The following is an 18,577-nucleotide window of genomic DNA, read 5'->3' as shown; positions in this document are numbered from 1 at the left end:
TGCCTATCTCTCTGTGACAATGGGCAGTGGTTCTCACTGCCAGCCAGCGACAGGAAAATGAGGCAAGTAAATGTGCCCATTCTCTCTTCTCACGTCTGCGGAACGTTCCGGGTCCAGCTGGGAAGGCGAGGCGCAGGCTGGTCCTTTGTTCGGTTTCGGTGTGTAATGGACGGCGTCGCCATGGCTCCCCGTGGCAGACTCAGGGAGGGGAAACATTTTGGGCCGCTGTGCGGGAAATCGCAGGGTGTCTCATCCATCCCCCCTGCTGCTGAGGACAGAGCCAGGCTGCAGTCTCAGAACCAGGGGAGTAATGACGGAGGAGCAGAGTACAGACCCGACTGAGAGAATACTCTCAGTGTGTGAGCTGCTCTGTAATAACACCCTGTGGGTGCGGATTGGGGCCCAAATAGTGTGTGCTGTCCTGTCCTCTCTGTGATGGGGTGGTTGATGGGGTAACTCACTGTTCTAGGGCTTTGACTTCCCACCATGCACAGGACCCTGCCCTCACACCATCCGCATGTGTCGGCCCAATTACCTTTGGTGAATACAATTATTCCCAATGGTTTAGTCTGGTTTATCTGTAGGTGGTGCTGCTTCCTCTCCAGGGCACTTTATCAGAGCTCTGCCATGTCCCTGTTAATGGCATGACATTTGTGGGTTATTACAATCAGCGCTGAGTTACTTGTTCCCATGCCCCGCGCTCCTCCTAGAGTGCAGTCATAATTTAGCTGCCGTAATTGTGTAATTCCATACACACTGTGCGTGAAGAAGCTCTGTTAGATTCCTGTGTCGTTTAGTGAGGAGCTCACAGTCATGCCCTGCCCACTCCTCCTATGGGACCGGCCCCTAGGCTTTCCCATGGCAAAGACATGGAATGTCATGAAGCTTCCCTCTCCATGTTGTCATGGAAACCCCTCAACCAAGATTCCAGGGCGGGATCCCGGGGCTCAGCCTGTCTGTGAGCAGCGGGAGGCCCTGGGCATCACGGCAGGCACTGCCAGGCTGGGTGCAGTGGGCACAGGGGGTCTTTGTTGGGCACCCTCCATCTACTCGCCCACCACTCAGGCCCTCCGTGTCCACAGCAGAGTGACTGGAAGCAATGCTCCCTGCTGCTCTCTCAGGAACACAAAAGCCCCGGCACAACAGGCAAGCACTCTACAGTGCGCCGGAGAAGCTGAGCTTTCGTGTCACTCCTTTGTCGCATGGTGTCAGCGGCAGGGACATGCCATGTGTGCTGCATGCAGCTCGTGTGTAGTATGGGCTGAAGGAAAGCGCTCCGAGCTCGCTGCTCATGGGCTTGGCGCAGGAAAGCCGGATGCTGTTCCCTAGAGTTCAAATCAAAGCCATGTTCCGTGCAGCCAAGCGAGAGACAACCCCACCGTGCAGTCGATGCTAGGAATTATGCATGAGTCAGTGCGCTGTTTGTTAGCAAACATGTGGGATGTGTGCGTCTGGGGTCTTACTGAGCCAGCGTTTGCAGAGGGTCTGCACGAACGCTGTGCCCAGACTGATTATAATAAGATTGCTCTCTCCTCTGTCTTTTCAGAGTCGACAAGACCTTCACCAAGGCCAGAAGTATATGGTGAGTGCCTCCACATCTTAAATAATTAAACTGGGTTGCTGGTACTGTCCAGATGGAAGGAGGCTGAAGACTGGGTTGTCTCAAAGTGTGATACCAGTAAAAATAAAACATGCAACACATTTAAGCACCATGAACCCCAGGAGAAAATATTTTCAGCGGTGGATTCAGTGTTACTGTTTCTTCACAGCTCTCATGTTCTCACACTTTCTTTTTATTGTGCAAAATCTTATGATTTAGATGTCCTGGAGCTGGAATTTCCATCAGCCAAGCAAATTTGATTCAGAACATTGCCTCACTAGGAAGTGTTTTAAATGGGTGCATCCGCCGTTTTCAGTGATCGGTTTCAGTGAGAGGATTTTTAGCTACTGCTGGGTTTTTAAAGTGTACCATCCAAGGGCTGTATTTCCTTTCTGCAATCACAGGCAAGAAGACGTGCAGGGTGGGAGAGAAGGAATGTGAGAGAGGAGAGAGTAGAAAAAGAGAAAGAGGTGTAGTGGGGAAGAGACAGAGAGAGAAAGAGAATGGTAGAAGAGTTTATTCTTGCCATCCTGCAAGAGAAGAAAATTAATAACCTGAGCATTTTTTGGGGGGGGGGGGGGGGGGGGGGGGATAGGCATACATTTTTAATTTGACTGTTTTGTTCATGTTTTATTGTTTTATTGTTCCCTTTAAATCTTTTAAAGCCCATGGCATTTGCTACACAAAATAATTTGTCAAGTAAGAGTAGGATGCACTGAGCCCTGTCCATCACTAGCAGTCACTTCTTTTCCACAGCAATGACACAAATGCAGAAGAGGGAAAGAGAAGGAGAAAAATCAGGGAAAGAGAGTGGGAGGGAGGGAGGGAGGAAAGAGAGCGAGAGAGAGTGGGAAAGACGGGGGGGAGAGAGACAGAACGGACCAGCAGGCTCACTGCAGTCTGCGCTGCCTGCTTTCCCCGTTGCTACAGTAACGGCAGCCAGCTTTGCGGCACTGGCAGATTGGGGGGGGTTGGGATGTCCTGCCGTATGCAGATATGCGCAGGCCTGCACAGGGAAGCTTGTCCCGGCACTGTGGAGAAGGCAGAAACGGAGTAAGTGCTCCAAGTGAGTGAGGGTCACACAGGCCAGCCCACCCCGGCCTCCACGGCAGAGAAACACACGGAGCACACCACCACTGCGGGGGGGGCGGGGGGGAGAGAGAGAGAGAGACGCGTCACTCAGACACCCTGCCACCACCCTGCACTCCAGTCCCAGGACTCGCATTGCACCAGTCTGAGTCCAGAGGAGGACGAGAAGGAGGAGGAGGATTCGCAAGACCTCTTCACAGAAACGTGGAGTTCACTGTCCACAAAGGTGACACCAGGGCGGCTTTTTCCTGTTTTGATTTTATGGATTCAAATGAAGGGTGCAGCGTACCCTGTGTGTGCTGGAGCTAATTTTTAATCTGCAGTTAATGTCCTTGTTGACGAACTGAGCATCACATAAATATAATGGTCTGTTTTGGCGGGCTGGCAGGCAACGTCACCGTCCAGGAGCACTTTGACTTCCGTTCACTGGACTGTTAACAGGAGACAGCAGCATGAAGGAGAACAGCAGGGGGGACACTGGAATCATTATAAACCAGCAACCATAGGTATGAATTAATAGAAGTGACGTGAGATGTAGCTGTGTTACACGAATGGAGAAAAAAGATACATTGTTTCAGCCAGGCTAAAACGGACAGAAGAGAACTGGATGTATTGTGTTGTGTGGAAAATATTATTATAATGGTGTTATTACAAAAACCTGTTCAGAAATTGTCCGTACGGTAGTAAACTACTCTCTTGTTTTTTTTTTTTGTTGCTGGTTCGCTTCACCACTGGTGTTAATTCCACTGAGAAGATTGTGTCCCTGTTGATGTGGCTGTGACTCCCAGCATGCACCGGGTATGATGCACACACCGTCTGTCGTTCTGGAACAGGGCCTCAGCCGGCCCCCAGCCGATATCTGCGCCGCAGCATCTCCGTGCCGCATTTCACTGTATGACAGTTGTCACCGGAGGTGTCATTAGAGTCCCAGCCATCGCCCAAGAATTTCTCCGCTCTGCAGTATTTTGTGCAAGCCTCGACAACTTTAGGAGACCGATTTGCCTTCCCAATTCCACCGCTGCACTTAAAACAAGCCGATTGACTGCCAAGCGGCTGCATTCTGACTCCTGAGGCCAAGACAAATAGTAAAACAAAACAAAAACAAACATAAAAAGCACCAAAGCGAAGGCGAATCCTGTAACCGCACAGCATTTGCAGTAGGCCGGAACTGAAGCCTGACAATTTTCCTCAGGATGCGCACCTGTGTCGCTAGGCTGCAAACAAAGCCCTCCGTATACCAGTGGATAGATAGATGTCTGACGGCCTGACGAATTCTCTCTGAGACTGAGTAAGCTGACCTCAAAGGCCTGTCACACAGGCTGGTTTCCTTCAGCAGCACAAACACGGATCGCCAACATGCCCTGCTCACCTTTTAGAATCGGAAGGCCCAAGAAATTCTGGTGAGTGGGAAAGGCATGTGGTTTTGCTGTCTTCCATCTTCACAACAGTACTTTTGTTTTTGATTGGATGTAAGAACTATGAAGGAATAAAGACATGAGGTTGAGATGTTTCCAGTATGGTTGCTTTCAGTGTGTGTTACTTCTGTTGTGAAGGAATGGTATATGTAAATGTAGATGTGTATATTAACTACTGCTTTCATATATGCAATTACATACAAATATGAAAATATTTATTTTTAATGAATGTAATATTATAGTATGTGTGTAAATTTCATAGTACAACTATTCAGCAACCAAAGAATATACACATATAATGGAATAATTTACAGTGGCAAATGATGTATAGTATTTTTAATATACCCAGTATACTTTGACTTGACTGAGACCAAAAATATTTTTCTTAAATTTAATATTTTACTATTACAACATAATTTTCATAATGTTAGATTAATAGAAAACTAACATCAAAAGAACAAATTAATAGTTCAGCTTTCTTCAGGGTGGTCTGGCCCATTGGTTCTCCAGCATGTTGTGCTTATGCTAATTTGTGATTTGTGATTTGTGAGCAGCTTCCACATCTACCACTCTCAGTATTCAGCCTCCTCCTCTCTCTTTCCTCTCCCTTAGCGATATAGGTCATTGTCATATCTACTGCTCACCGGAATATATTAGCATTAATGTCACAGCATGCACCTCAGAACCCATTTTACAACTCCTGCCAAATATGCCCAGATTAGAATTTAATGTGTTCAACAAGGAGGAGGAGCTGTGTTCTCCTCGGTGTGTGTCTGCTGTCAGGACCCCATAACTCAAGGATGCATCTTTGATCTTTGTTTCTTTTTTTTTTTGCTGATCTTTAATATTCAATGTACAAGATGTGACATGAAATGCGATACACTCTTCCTGACCAAATCAGGCTGTTCACATTCCTGGATGAGCAGTGGTCAGCCAACATCCATTTCATATTCAGTACAGAATTGCCAGTGTTTCAGTCAAATGCACGTCTATGTCTATAAAGTTCTATAATGAGAAAATAAAAACTAAAAAATCACTATCCTTCCAAGATAAATTGAAGTGAGAGGACCAATATGCAATATATGGCTTCCTCCACAAGACTCCAAATCAGATATAACTGATTTGTTTATGATTTCCTAGAAGTCTGTTAAGTACACAGTTGACTTGTACAGTTTGTTATGGACACAAAATGGCCCCCTTGGTTGTTACAGTTATTTATTGCTTTTTAAACTCCCCCAGATCCCATGTGTGCTTTCCCCTTCAAAAGAAAGGTAATAATTTGTGCTAATCCTGAGTCGGTAATCTTCTTTGGGGGTGGACAGCGGCAAGGTCTCTCTTGAACAGTAGGCTGAAAGCAGCACAGGTATCCCAGGAGGGGAGAGATTAATGCACCAGGCTGTCTTTTTGTCTCCCCCTTGCCATTAAAAAGAATCCTCTTCCCAGACCCCACCTTCCTGGGCTGATGCAGAGCCGCCTAGGAGCACTTAAATCTGGACAGAACAGCCCATAAACAGATTAGCAGCCCCAGGCATCCAAGTTGCTCCAGCTTCACCTCTACTCCTTTTAATGCCATTCAAAATCCAAGAGAAATGCACTGCACATCATCCTGGCAGAAGGAAACTGTCAGGTGTGCCAGGCAGGAATGGTCACCCAACATCCTGTAGTCATTTATGGTATGACCAAGCTTCTTCTTTCCTTCCTTGGCTCTGCCCCTTGTTTGCATTTTCATCTTTGTGCAATTTTTTCAATGGAAATGAAATTACAAATATAGTTTATTTCTTAATCACTCAATGATATTCTTGATTTCAGGACAGCTCTCTGCTTTGGATTCACTGAATATTGCCCATTTAAAATGGAAAGTACTGTTTAAAAATGCTAGTGTGCAGAAATCCAGCGTTCAAAAAATGTGCTTAAAATGGCAAAAAGTCGAGGTGAAGGGAGGCTTTAGCCGGATTACCGGAGGGGAGCAGCTCACCTCCATCAAATTTAATTAAAAGACAGCAAATTCAGCTTTTGTTCTGCTTGTGATGAAGCTGGCTTATTCCTTCTCACATAAAAAGGTTAGAAAGCAGCATGAAGATATCAAAAAATGATGAATTTGTTATAAATAAGACAGGATAAAACAGATAATCAACATCAAGTAAGGAACAAAAATAGAGGTTAGAGCAAAGAGGACATAATTTTCCACACAACCCTTCCTGTCCTGCGTCTGCTCTCCCTGCTCTCCCAGTCCTCCTACCATTCATAGCACCTGGTTTTTCTTTCATATGGGAGGCGTGGCCTATCAAACCCAATGAAGAGGCATGCATCCTCCTGCACGCTCTTAAAAAGGTGAAACTGATGGAAAAATGTAAAACAACAGTGCTTAACTGTGGCGTATTTTGTAGAATACCTAAAAACTGCAGGGCATTAAAGCAATTACATGTTAATACTTAAATATATTAAATTACAATATCTGGAGGAATAGCGTAGCATATTGGTAAGGAGCAGGACTTGTAACCATAGGTGGCTGGTTCGACCCCCCCCCCCCCCCAGGGCACTGCAGCTATACCCTTGGGCAAGGTATTTAACCTAATTTGCCTCAGTAAATATCCAGCTGTATAAATGGGTAATATGTAAAAATTTTAACCTATGTAAGTCGCTCTGGATAAGAGCACCTGCTAAATGCCATTAATGTAATGTAATGTAAAAATATGGTGGAAAGACTGCATCTCCATGTGCTGTGTGCTGTTAGGTTGGGGCTGTGGCTACTGTACCTCAGCTGCATGCTGATGGAGGCCAGGAAAAGAGGGAGAGCCTTTTACTCTGGTGAACAAAGCTGCCTGTGACCCCCCTCCATCTTCTGCTTCTAGGAAAGGATTCCACTGCCTGTTACATATGCATAAACCTAGTTTGTAATACGCTCTATCAGCTGCAAATTCCATCATAATTTCCCCCAAAGCAAATTCAAAGTCCCTTGTTATTGAAAGCTTAGAACTTCCTCCTGGGCGTATTTTTTATTTATTTATTTTTTCAGGGGTGAGAATATTTCGGAGCCGTTTATTTTGAGATATTTTTTGCTCCATTTTTTCCCAGGGCTCACATTGTCACTTAAAGGATTGGACATGCAGCCTGTCAGATTATCCCCACTGACTGTCTCCAGTTGTTTTCGCACATTAAACACAGACAGCGCTGAAGCAAATTACCGATCTGGAGAAGGGAAAAAAAAATTGTTGATGCCCTTACCTAGTGTAGAGGGAGCATTTCAATCCAACCGCCGTGGGTTAACAACGAATTGAAGCAAGCATTCATGCCTCAGTTTGTTACGGGCTAGGGCGCCACAGAGGTTCGAATGGACCCCCAGGTGTTTTGTGTGCAGTTGATGATCGAATTCAATTGCATCCTGAGGCAGCCTTCGCTTTTTTGTTGAAGGAAGTGGAATCAGTTTTCACAATGCGTGGCGGTCATTGTCAGAGGATGTCAGTGTCTTTCTGAGACACTGATTTGTCATTGGATGGGACAGACTGCCTGTGGTGGTCAACGCTGAGATGTCAGAGTGTGTCATTAAGGGGAACCGTGGTGTCAGGCGACTCGTGCGCAACGCAGTTAGACTGGCTGAGCTGTCTCGGGGTTGCTGCTGTGTACATTACGTCATTTATTTCCTTGACAGACATCCTTGTTCAGGACGGTTAACAGAGCAGTGTTGTTTACACATATGTACATGTACAGCTTGATTTGTATGCACTTCACCAAAGGAAGATTGTATGTTTTACTGCCCTCCCATTATTACAAGCAGTTTAGGTTAGGTGAGTTTCTTAGTAGTTGTGCCCCACCGTGGAATTGCACCTTAAATTAACCTGCCATCATTTCAGAACCTGTTCTTCAGTGAGCAGTCATAAATATTCTGTCATTCTTGTTTTTGTCAATCTGCCTTTGCATATTTTTAACCACTCTGTTCTCTGTACTTCCTGCACAACTGTGTTGTTGTGTCTTTATGTCTCTTGGCCAGGAATGTCATTGCTTGAGCGAACCGGTTCTCAGCTGACCTTCCTGGTCAAAGAGTAGTGAAATAAAATTAAACTAAGTAAAAGAAACTGCAGCTTTCCCTGACTGAGCAGGTACCCCAACTCTGTCACCTTGGGCAGCATTCCCCTGTCTCCCCTGGGGATGAGCAGTCTGCTCTTGTGGTCCAATTTAGGGAAAAGGGCATGCTAAAAAAGGATCTACCCATCACGAGTCCCCATAACACACAATATGGCTGACTCTTTGTGAGGTGTGTCACAAGGGTACAGAGAATCCCCTTGCCCTTGCTTTGGGTCAATAGCTCTATGTGGACCAAAAGAGTTCTGTCTTAAGCAGGCTTATGACCAGAAAGTTGTAGGCTCAGATCCCAAAGGAGCCATTGTTTTTGTACCCTTGAGCAAGGTGCTTAACCTGAGCTGTTTGCATAAGTATACATCTGTACATCTGTTCATTTAGTACGCATAAGCTTTGTAAGTTGTCCTTGATATGGGCGTCTGCTAAGCAAATGATAAAATGGTGTCGTTTGCCTCCTGGGTCACCCTGTCGAATGGATGAATGCTGTTCGACAAAGAGGAACTGTCTTAGAATCTGTCATGTAAAACTGCGTTGTAATGCAGGAAAAAATATATCAGTGTGTCATTTCCTACAAATAAGAGCCCTGGATGAGGTTCTTGCCAGGGTTTGTTCTCGCCTTCCCTGTGTGTCATATGCCCTCTGGTGGCTGAAACATCACAGTTCATTATTGGTATTGGTAGTTCCTGTTAGAGCAGATTTGGCAGTAGAATTCATTGGTATTAAACACTATAGCCTGCTATTCTAGCACATTCTGAAACACAAGTCATTACAATTGCAATCACCTTAATTATACGAATATAAGAAACAGCACATGGCCTTGTAATGGCAGGACCATGCCATTCAGCCCATCTTAGCCTGTCATTCAGAATAATGTTCTCCTAAAATGCTATACTGGGGAAAAGACATGCTAGCAGCAAGAGTTTTTTTTTTTTTATTAATTATTATTTTGGAGGGTGTGACTGGCAGTTGTTCCCATTAGTATATGGATAAATGAGAACTGTGTCAGAGGAAGTGTGTCTATAGCCTGGTTTAAGTGCTCAAAGTTCTTTCCTTTAGGGGAAAACTGTTTTTGAGTCAGATTATCAGTATGAGGCCAGGACTCGATTATGGAGCTTATAACAGCATATTATTATCCAGCCACTCCTGTCCTCCCCTGGTTGAATGTATTTCGTGCTTTAGATATTACAGATGAGCTGGGACGATTTTACCCTTACCTCTTAAATGCGCATTCCCCGTCCGACCCCACAGAAATTGAACTGTTTATCTGAATATCGTAATATCAACAGGGCGTGTGAGCCAATTCTTCACGGCAGCGTATTTGCCTTGTCTATGCAAGGTTTTTCCCTGAGTCACGGGAGACTCTGCGCCATCCATTTCCGATCGTTGCGCCGCAGAAACCGCCTCATTACACAGCCGAGCGTGTGCGGTGGAGTTCTCTACCATTAATGACACAAGTTGCGGAGATGTTCCCCGAGTCCTCATTCCTGCGGTTGGGCGCTAAACCAAGTGGACCTCCGTAACTAATTATGAAGAATAAGCCGATAGAAGTACCTATAATTACGTGGGTGAACCCGCGAGCTCTGTCTTAATAACTCCCTACTGACTCCTACACTTTGCCTGCGTGCAATAAAAACGATTGCGAGTGAAAAAAAACCCAGTCCTCTCGTTAAATAGGAGGCAGCGGCTGTACACCGAACTGCGTGCAAGCGAGGCGACTGTAATGTTTTTACACAGCAACAAGGCTGGAAGACACAATGTTTTATTGAAACATTTTGTACTCAGTATTTACAAAATACATATAATCAGTCTTATTCGCTGTATGATGCTGAAGAGTGATCTTTAATTAAAATCCATTTTTAAGAGGAAATTGACATACATGCAATCCATTTTCCAGCATGGAAAGGGGAGTCATGCTTATTAGTAACAGGATCTGATTGACGGAGAGGAATCCCAAAAGCAAGGGAGAATTCACGGCTCATACTTGCCTGAGTTCAGAAGTGCGAGTTACCTGCGGATATCTGCTACAGGAGGTGGTAACACCTCTGAGAGCCACAACAAAAGTGATTAGCTCCCTCGGCCGGGGATCGAATCGAATCTCGTGCCACACGGTTTGGAGAGCAGGGGCCCGCAATTGGAAAGCTGCTGTGGACCCCCGTTTGGATGGGGCTCTGTTTGCATGCTGCCTGCCGGTGATGGTGATGAGCTCCGAGTCACATGAGGAGCAGCAGCAGAGGACAGAAAGAGGAGACCGCAGAACAGATGGGTCTTTGTTCCAAAGCACCTGCATTTTTTAATGCATACGGAAAACCCCTGGCAGTTGGCAGGGGTGGAGGGGGATTGTAGTTTGGATGGGTGGTGAGGGACAACAGCCAGGAACAGAACACAGTGTAAGAACCACTTGGACGCTGTCCTTGATAGACAATGAACTGCCTGATTGTGAATTACTCCACGTGTAAAAGTAACTAAGGTGTCCCCGGGAAGTCAGGATCATGTTAGTCATTGCCAATCTGAAGCATTCATTTTAAAAGTGGCTAGCAAAGGGTGAAGTCACCTAAGTGTTATTGCTTGCGGAAAATAGGCTACTGCACGCAATCGGCAAATCAGTGATTTTGTGTGAGGCGCAGAGGTGGTTCTCTTTGCTTGTTTGAATATGGTGGGGAGATTTTTTTCTCAACTATCTTAAGCAATAAAATGTGCTTTGGAAGTCTGTGAATTTGATTCAGCCAAATTATGTGTTCTTTACAAATGCTTGTGTTACATTTCCATTTCTGCAGGAAAAGGAAAGTAGGGGATTCTGGTGTAATAGTTACAATCTGTCATTGCAGCCAGGCCTACTAATAGGGAATAAAACACAAAAAAGTTGTTTCTGTGTTTTATAGTTTTCAAGGGTGTTTGACAGATTATTTTTGTTTGAGAACAGAAGTCATATTCGCCAAGAGAAAAGATTGTGTGTTTGGTAGCCTTAGTAGCTGTTTTTTAGTCTTGTCCAAGTATAGATATTACAGGCTTTAGATAGCTTGTCACTGTAGGTGTGTGCTTCTTATTCTGAAACAAGAGAGGGCTCACAAGTGCAATGCTATAAGTAAAGCGGTCTGTGCCTATTTGGTCTGTGGACCAAATAGACAATTTAACATCTTGGGTCTTGATCATGATACACCACCACACTGTCCCCATCTCTAGACAATCTTACAGAGCCACGAGGATGGTTTGGAGGTGTAGTGCAGAGGTCTGGGTAGCTGAGAGTAATTGTTAAGAGCGGCCCAGGCAGTCAGACAGGTTTCTCAGCGTAAAGGCTTAGAGGAGTAGTCTTTTGTGTTTCAGAGCTGGGTTTGTATTTCAGCTCTGTGTAATTGGTGTGTTTGCCTTATGGGAAAGGCTGAGCTCAAAGAGAGCACACCTTTATTTGGTAAAAGTAATTTTAATTTATTATTTTCTTAAAGCACAGAGATTCCTCTGTTATAGGGTGTTAGGGGAGGTTTTGTTGATCTTAGAATAAAACAAACCCCCAAAAAGGAAAGAAATACCCAGTGTTTACAAATTATTCCAGGTACTAGCAGCACATTTTGTTTCAAGAGCAACCTTTCAAGAGCAAGTTCCTGTTTACCCCTATGTATACAAGGGATTGTCAACAGAAAAAAAGTAAGAACTTTAAAGTTTAGCTCTCTCCTTTCTTATGCTTGTAATGTTAGTAGATGTGAGCAACCCGTGTATGTGCCAATGTGCTGAGGAGATCAGCAGGGTCGTGGTATCTCACGATCCAAGGAGAAAATTAACAGGCCTCACAGCTGAGAGAACCAGAGAGGAAACCGATACCGGTCTCTGAGAGACAAATCAACCAGATTCAGCCCTGAGCCAAAAACAAGAGAAAACAGAGATATCAGCCGGACTTAGCAGGGAGGCAGAAGCCTTGCTCTGTTGTCTGTGTGAAGGGCATGCGTGTGACTTTCCCCTGCCCCTAAACGCTGCCCTCCATTAATGTTTATTCCATCACACAGCCCCAGGGCTCAAATTGTTTGATGAAGCAATCTGGCCACAGAAATGTGAGGAGATTGGATGGATGGCGGGCTTTATTAAAGTGGTGACACATTGCACACCTGTGCTTGTTTGTCTCGGCGTGATTAAGACCAGGAGGAGGGCCAGGGGGAACTAGGCCATCCTTTAATGTGAGCATTCTGGAGCCGACTGCAGCGAGAGCAGGCTACAAACACCTGGGAACGTCGAAATCACCTCGCTCGTTTCGCTGATTGAGAGAAGGGGGGGGAAGGGGGGCGGCTGGGGGGCTGATGCACGACAACCAAAACAGCAGTATCAAAATACCTTCCCATGTTACAATGCAAGTATGCCAATAGTAGTGTAGGACTAGAGCAGAAAATGCACAGGGCGGGTGATGCCATGCGCTAAGAAGGATTTCCATGGATATCTGTAGATACACTGCATTCTATCCCTTGAACAGCTGGAGGAGAATATGTTATTTACAAATGATAAGCCTTAGGTTTTCTGTGTGGTCCCATTGTGGGGAAAAAAATCTGAAATATTTTGTGACGTGTAAAGCATTGTACCTTCAGCTGTGGGGAATGTGACATCTAGAATAATGAAAAAGAGGTCAGTATGCAATGATAGGCAGTCCTTAATAACATGGCATGTCACACTCATACAATGATAAAAGATCAAATAGAAGCTTAGTGGAGGGCAACTGTGCATCTCCCCCATTAGAGGCAATAATTAGCACATTTCTTAAAGGGCAAGAGCCCATTTATCCCCCTGAATTTGGCATGGTACTGAAATTGTTGTCAACCCAGGGACAGCAGGAAGAATTAGAAAGAATTCATCTTTAGAAACACTTTGGCCCACCCCTGGATTGACCAGTCCCTCTCGAGACCTGCAGTGCTGGTTCATTGCCCCATCTGTGCTCCGTTCTCCTCTGTGCCTCATGGGTAAATCTTGGAAGTGGTGGGCTTGAAACCTAAAAAGCTGCCAGTTTGATCAGGTCTATTTCAGTATGCGGGCATCATGGATGCACGGAATTAATCAATTTGCGTTCACAAATGGCACAATTTCACGGATTACTTACTGCCGGGGAGTTATTTTTAATTCAATTAGCTGTCATGAAACAATCCGATTCCTTTGAGCCTTTAAAGGAGAGAGGCAGGGACTTTTTTTCCATCATCAGTCAGTTTAATTACAGCACATGCAGAGAGTCAGAAACTGGCACAACAATCTAGAGTGACTGTCATTCATCAGAGTAATACCACCAGGAATGAGGAGACCGCAGCCGCTGATACCAGGGAATGGCTACACTGTTGATTATGCAGCAGTGCAGATTCAATCTCACTGCAAGCAGCAGCCACAGCATTGATCTCCTCCGGATTTTATACCTACCAGGTGTGTGACACAACCTGTCGCAACTGATTCAGAGGGTTAAATTGACTGCATATGAACATAGATAGCTACATCTGTTGCAGTATTCACATATTTCTTGTGACTGAAGGTTTAATCATTGAATGCTAGCTCAACAGTTCAGTAAATCTTGCAGGGTTTGTTGGTGCCTAATGAATGGTAAGGTCGAGTCAGACCCCAGGGATCAGGGCTAGATGGGATCTCCAGCAGTTTGTCAGCATGTTCCCCTGCAGCAACATTACAGGCCGTTATTTGCTCACTTAGGAGATGCCCTGATCCAGAACAACTTACACAGCTCACTTTAATTTTTATATATCCACTGAAATACCTGGATTTTGGCTGAGGTATTTCCAGTTATGTACCTTCCTTAAGGTTGCAACAACTGTGCCCCACCTGTGAGTTGAACCTGCAGCTCTGGTTAAAAGTGCAGCTTTCACCACGCTGCATCCAGGCCCCTTTGTGGTCAGTTCACTCAGTCCACGCAGAATTATTGATTCAAGGCCAGTGATTACACAGATGGAACTTTGTCTTATTTACTCCATGTTCCCCTAATTTTTAATGCACTCTAGTATGATCTGTGCATAAAATGATTTTTCTATATTTCATTCATAAAGAAACAATTGTCAGGGCACTGTGAAGTCTGGACCTGGCAAAAAAATTGCAAAGTTTGCAACCCAACGAGAACAGCCAGTGGGGCATGGTACTGAGCCAGCTGTAAAACTCAGCATGAATCAGTCAAGGTTTGAAGTGAGGAGCTCTAACCTTAGCCCCCAGCTGTGCTGTGCCTGTGGAGGACAGGAAAGGGAAGGGCAAAGCTCGAGCCACAAGGCCACCCCAAGGTTATTATTATTACTGTTACCCTGTTGTTGTTCTTATCATTCATTTGACAGTATCATATCATAGAAGTATTAGTGCATTTTTGCTTTTCTGTTTCTTGTAGTTTAGTAGACACTCTTATATAGAGCAACACAGGTAACAGCCTGAATTACAAACATGTTGGCATAAAGCTGGAAGACACAGATAAGAGTACAAACATTCTGGCACACACTTATCCTTCAGGAAAAACATACTAACATCATATGAATATAAAACCTATGCAAATAACATTACCTTGAATTGCTTATATGGTGTCAAAAAATGATCTTTAAGAGCAATGTTAGTGCACATCATACTGCTGTACTCAAAGTAACAATGATCTGAAAAAAAGCTGTGCTACACTATATTGACAATGATGGTGATGATGATGAATTTATGTAGCTCTTTTTGGTACTGCCATATCCTCAGAGAGAGAAAGAGGGATACAGAGACAAAGGAAGTGAGAGAGAGAGAGAGAGAGAGAGAGAGAGAGAGAGAGAGAGAAAGAGAGAGATAAAGGGAGAAAAAGAAATATTTAAGACCCAAACATTGTAATCCCCAACACGGACCAGCCATCTGAGATCTCCTCCCACAGCAATGTCAACTAAAACCTTATTAGTCAAATCATTATTCATTTATTCAAAGCCACATCTGCATCCTGAGTCTATTAATACACCTGAGACTTCACCGGAGCAGTCCAAGATCTTCACGCAAAGGGTTGGAGCCTCCAGCCCTTCTCCTTCGCCCTGGCTCATCTTTATGGCAGGAGACACCAAACAGACGGTCTGTCACAACACGGAGGAGTTTGAGAGGGGAGGAGGCACATGGATCATTCTGCAGGTGTACACAGCGGTGACTGTGTCACATAGGCTGTTCACGTCCCAGCAGACCTAATATACACAAGTGTTTACGAATGTGATTTCATATTTATGTCCAGTAAATACTGCCCATGGTGATATGTTTTAAATACATTTTGCTTGATTGGTTGTTGAGTCAGGATTGACTGAATTTTTGCGACAGGCTGTAAAATGTATTACCAAACGAGCTTCAAGACACAGGTCTGAACATTTGGCCGTTGACCATTTCTGTCTCTGCAGCTAAGTTAGACCAGTTTGGGATTGATGTCCTCAGGCTGTATTCAAACAAACAAATCAACATGCTGCATTTTGAAAGCATGCTGATGGGAGATGAAGTCCATAGTTAGAGGTCAAGGGGCATGTTCAAATGGGCTTTGGACTTCACCCCCCATGAGCACTCTTTCCTATTGAACTCATCCCAGGTCACTGCAGATAGCTGATATCTCATTCCTCTTGCAGCTTTCATTTTGACAAGAAAAGCTACTTGAATTTGATGAGTTGGACCCTCAGGGAGCAACTGAACACTTGCAAGTGCAGTTTTGACCTAATTCTGCATTTCTCAGTAAACTGAGCTTCAGTCTCAGTCTGGTTTCCCCCTCTGGAGATTTTCAGAGGGGTGACTTGGACACCTGAGAGCTGGCATGAAAATGTGTAAACTTAATCCAGCACTCCAGCTGTAAAAAAAGAAAAAAAAAAAAACAGGTTTGGTTTTGTCATTAAACAGGGTGTGAAGAAAGAAATCTTTTTAAACAATGCACTGCCTGGAGCTTGGTCTGTAAGACTACACTCGCTGTGGGCTGGCGCACACGCTAGGTGTCGGACACCTAATTGGATGGGGTATGTTTGCCCTGCATTCAAAATGCAGCCTCTTCCGGCGCCCTGCTTGGCTCTCCATTTTCAGCAATGCGTCTTAAGGTCGAGGACATGCCGTTCAACAGAAAGACCTGGACTGCACAGAGCTCCAAGAGAGGGGCCATCCCAGACGTCCGCCTGCGCAGAGTAAATCCGCTCTGGTAAGACGTCCCTCGAGTGACAGACCGCTTTAACGAAGGGATGGAGGAGCGCTCTTTAACTCCAGGCTCATCGATTGCATCGAAAGGAGCGTGTTTTGCTGTCTGAGACGTGCTCTCAAGGCTGCTCTCAGGGCAGGGGTTCTTTTTTTTTTTTTTTTTTAAGGAAAGAGGAAAATTGAGCTAATGTGTGCTGAACTGTCAAATCAGCATGGGTAAAAGGACGTGCTTTGGTCTGACAACTTCTGAAAAGCACCAAAAAACCTTGAATCCTCAGATGAACCTTGCATAATACTAGTGCTGATGAGTAAGAAACAAATTCTGTACTCTTCATTTTTTGTGTTCGTGTGTGTCTTTTTTAAGCAACTAGCTCTTTTTTTTTTTAATCCAAACCGCTGCGGTAGACTCTCTTTTATGCAACGTGAGTTTCTTTGCACTCTGATTTAATTTGCGAGCACGGGAGAAATCATTTATGAAATGGACCACTTAGACTTTATATGGAGAAGGCAAGCATCAGATTCTGCAAGGGTGATGCATATTTGTATAAAATAAAATGTATTTTTGACCCAAGCAAATACTTTGATATTTCTATATCTTCCACATACCTAGTTAATATTTCACCGGTATGCAGTACCTCACGTGTATGTGGATTCTCAACATATGTTTATCTGTAGGTCTCTTAATTTTCAGCATCAACTACCCATTTATTCAGAGGGCAGTCGCTGAAGGTCACACTGTTGTTCTTACTGTTGTGCTCCATTATTGAGGGCAATACTGGTATTGTGGTGCTCCTCTCTCCAGATAAGCTTTCTGATGTATCATAGATCTCTCTCCTATCCTTAGAGATGTGTAGTCTGTGGAATACACCGAAGATCCCCCTCTGCGAGCAGAGATATGGCAGGCTCTGTGAGGGGGTGAGATTGTGCAGTAAGCCCATTTTATCTCATTTCATCCCTGTGCAGAACAAAAACTGTGCTCCTAACTGTAAAAAGCTTCGGTAGGTGTTCGCAGGCTATAGTGATAGCTCATCAAGTTGCACTTGGTTTGTCTACTGGCTTGGAAGAAAAAAGTCTCCATTTAGAGAAGGTCAGTGCACAGAAGGATGCAGTATAATTTAAGAGGATGTTGTTTTACCCTGGGGTAATTTGTTACGTTCAGTGGAGTAATGTAAGAGTGCACTATCAAAAACCTTACGTAGTTGTTTTATGCCTGCTGTGCGTGCAATGCTATGAGGGAGCAGACAACAGTTCTGCTTTAGTGGAGGTCTCTTAAAATGTGGGAATTTATTTTCAGTAATAATATACAGAGGATGTTACACACGTTTTTAGAGGATTTGAAATACAGTCTCAATGTACAGTACAGTAACTACATTTGACAGTAATAATTCTAAAAAATTCTATGGTCAGTCTATATCTAAATAAAGTTTTGTTGTGGCAGTTATGTAGTAATTGTATGAAATGGATACTTGAGTGAGAAGTGGTTTTCACTTGTATGCATGTATTATCTCAGTTCAGAGTACAGTTTGCACTAGGCATGTTTTTAGGCCTGACACACACAGCGGGTAAGTGAGTCTAAGCCTTAACCAGGTCCATGCTGTGGGATGATCCCTGCTCTCTCTAGATTACATTCAGTGGGTGCTCAAACTCAGCCTATGAAATTTTAGGATTTGTCACTCAATTGCTCTCCCCCCCACCCCCACCCCAACTCCCTGATAAGAACACACAGACAAGCACACATGCACACGTACACACATACACACACACACACACACACACACAATTTTCAAATTTATACAACTTTATATATTTCTAGTTTTACTTACCAGTCTCAGAGATGAGAGTTTTCTTTAAAAAAAAAAAAAAAGCATTTTGGTATACTTACTTAATTTTATGTTCACAGTAATGCCTGCACTTTCATGGGTTGCCAACAGTTAAACATCTTTAAGATCATTTTTAACTGAAGCCTTTTTAAGCGTTCATTAGACACAATGTAATGGCATTATGTTTACACGTGTACCTGTGTGGTCATTGTTTCTATGCCTTTGATATTTTTAAACAGTAATAGAAAAATTATTATTACAAGTGAGGACATTCTGTGCCTGTCAGCCACTGTTAAAATTCCCTCACTCCATCGCCTGTGACATTATTTCATGGATCGTGATTTAATTTTGTGTTCTGTAGCTCACAGATGTTCATTTGGGTTTGCTAATCCCTTCTAATTACTTTTCAAATTCCTTTTGGACCTTAATAATTAAGATTCTATCATGTCTATGATATC

At 44.1% G+C, this 18,577-nt stretch overlaps 1 protein-coding gene across 4 annotated transcripts in view; it reads left to right on the top strand.

The window, feature by feature from the left end:
• The window catches only part of LOC118781231 (RAP1 GTPase activating protein), an 81,069-nt gene that overhangs the window by 17,218 nt on the left and 45,274 nt on the right, over positions 1-18,577 (top strand). For 3 of the 4 annotated variants that reach the window (XM_036534172.1, XM_036534170.1, XM_036534169.1), the window contains exon 2: positions 1,547-1,582. In XM_036534172.1, coding sequence (XP_036390065.1) covers positions 1,547-1,582 — 36 coding nt within the window. Of the gene's footprint in view, positions 1-1,546; positions 1,583-2,548; positions 3,196-3,443; positions 4,090-18,577 lie in introns of those variants that run through there. The other variant, XM_036534171.1, reaches the window with a different exon arrangement.

The sequence above is a fragment of the Megalops cyprinoides genome, chromosome 7 (assembly GCF_013368585.1).
Source record: "Megalops cyprinoides isolate fMegCyp1 chromosome 7, fMegCyp1.pri, whole genome shotgun sequence".
NCBI lineage: Eukaryota > Metazoa > Chordata > Actinopteri > Elopiformes > Megalopidae > Megalops > Megalops cyprinoides.
Note: the sequence above shows the minus strand (reverse complement) of the source record. Positions and strands in the feature narration are given on the sequence as shown.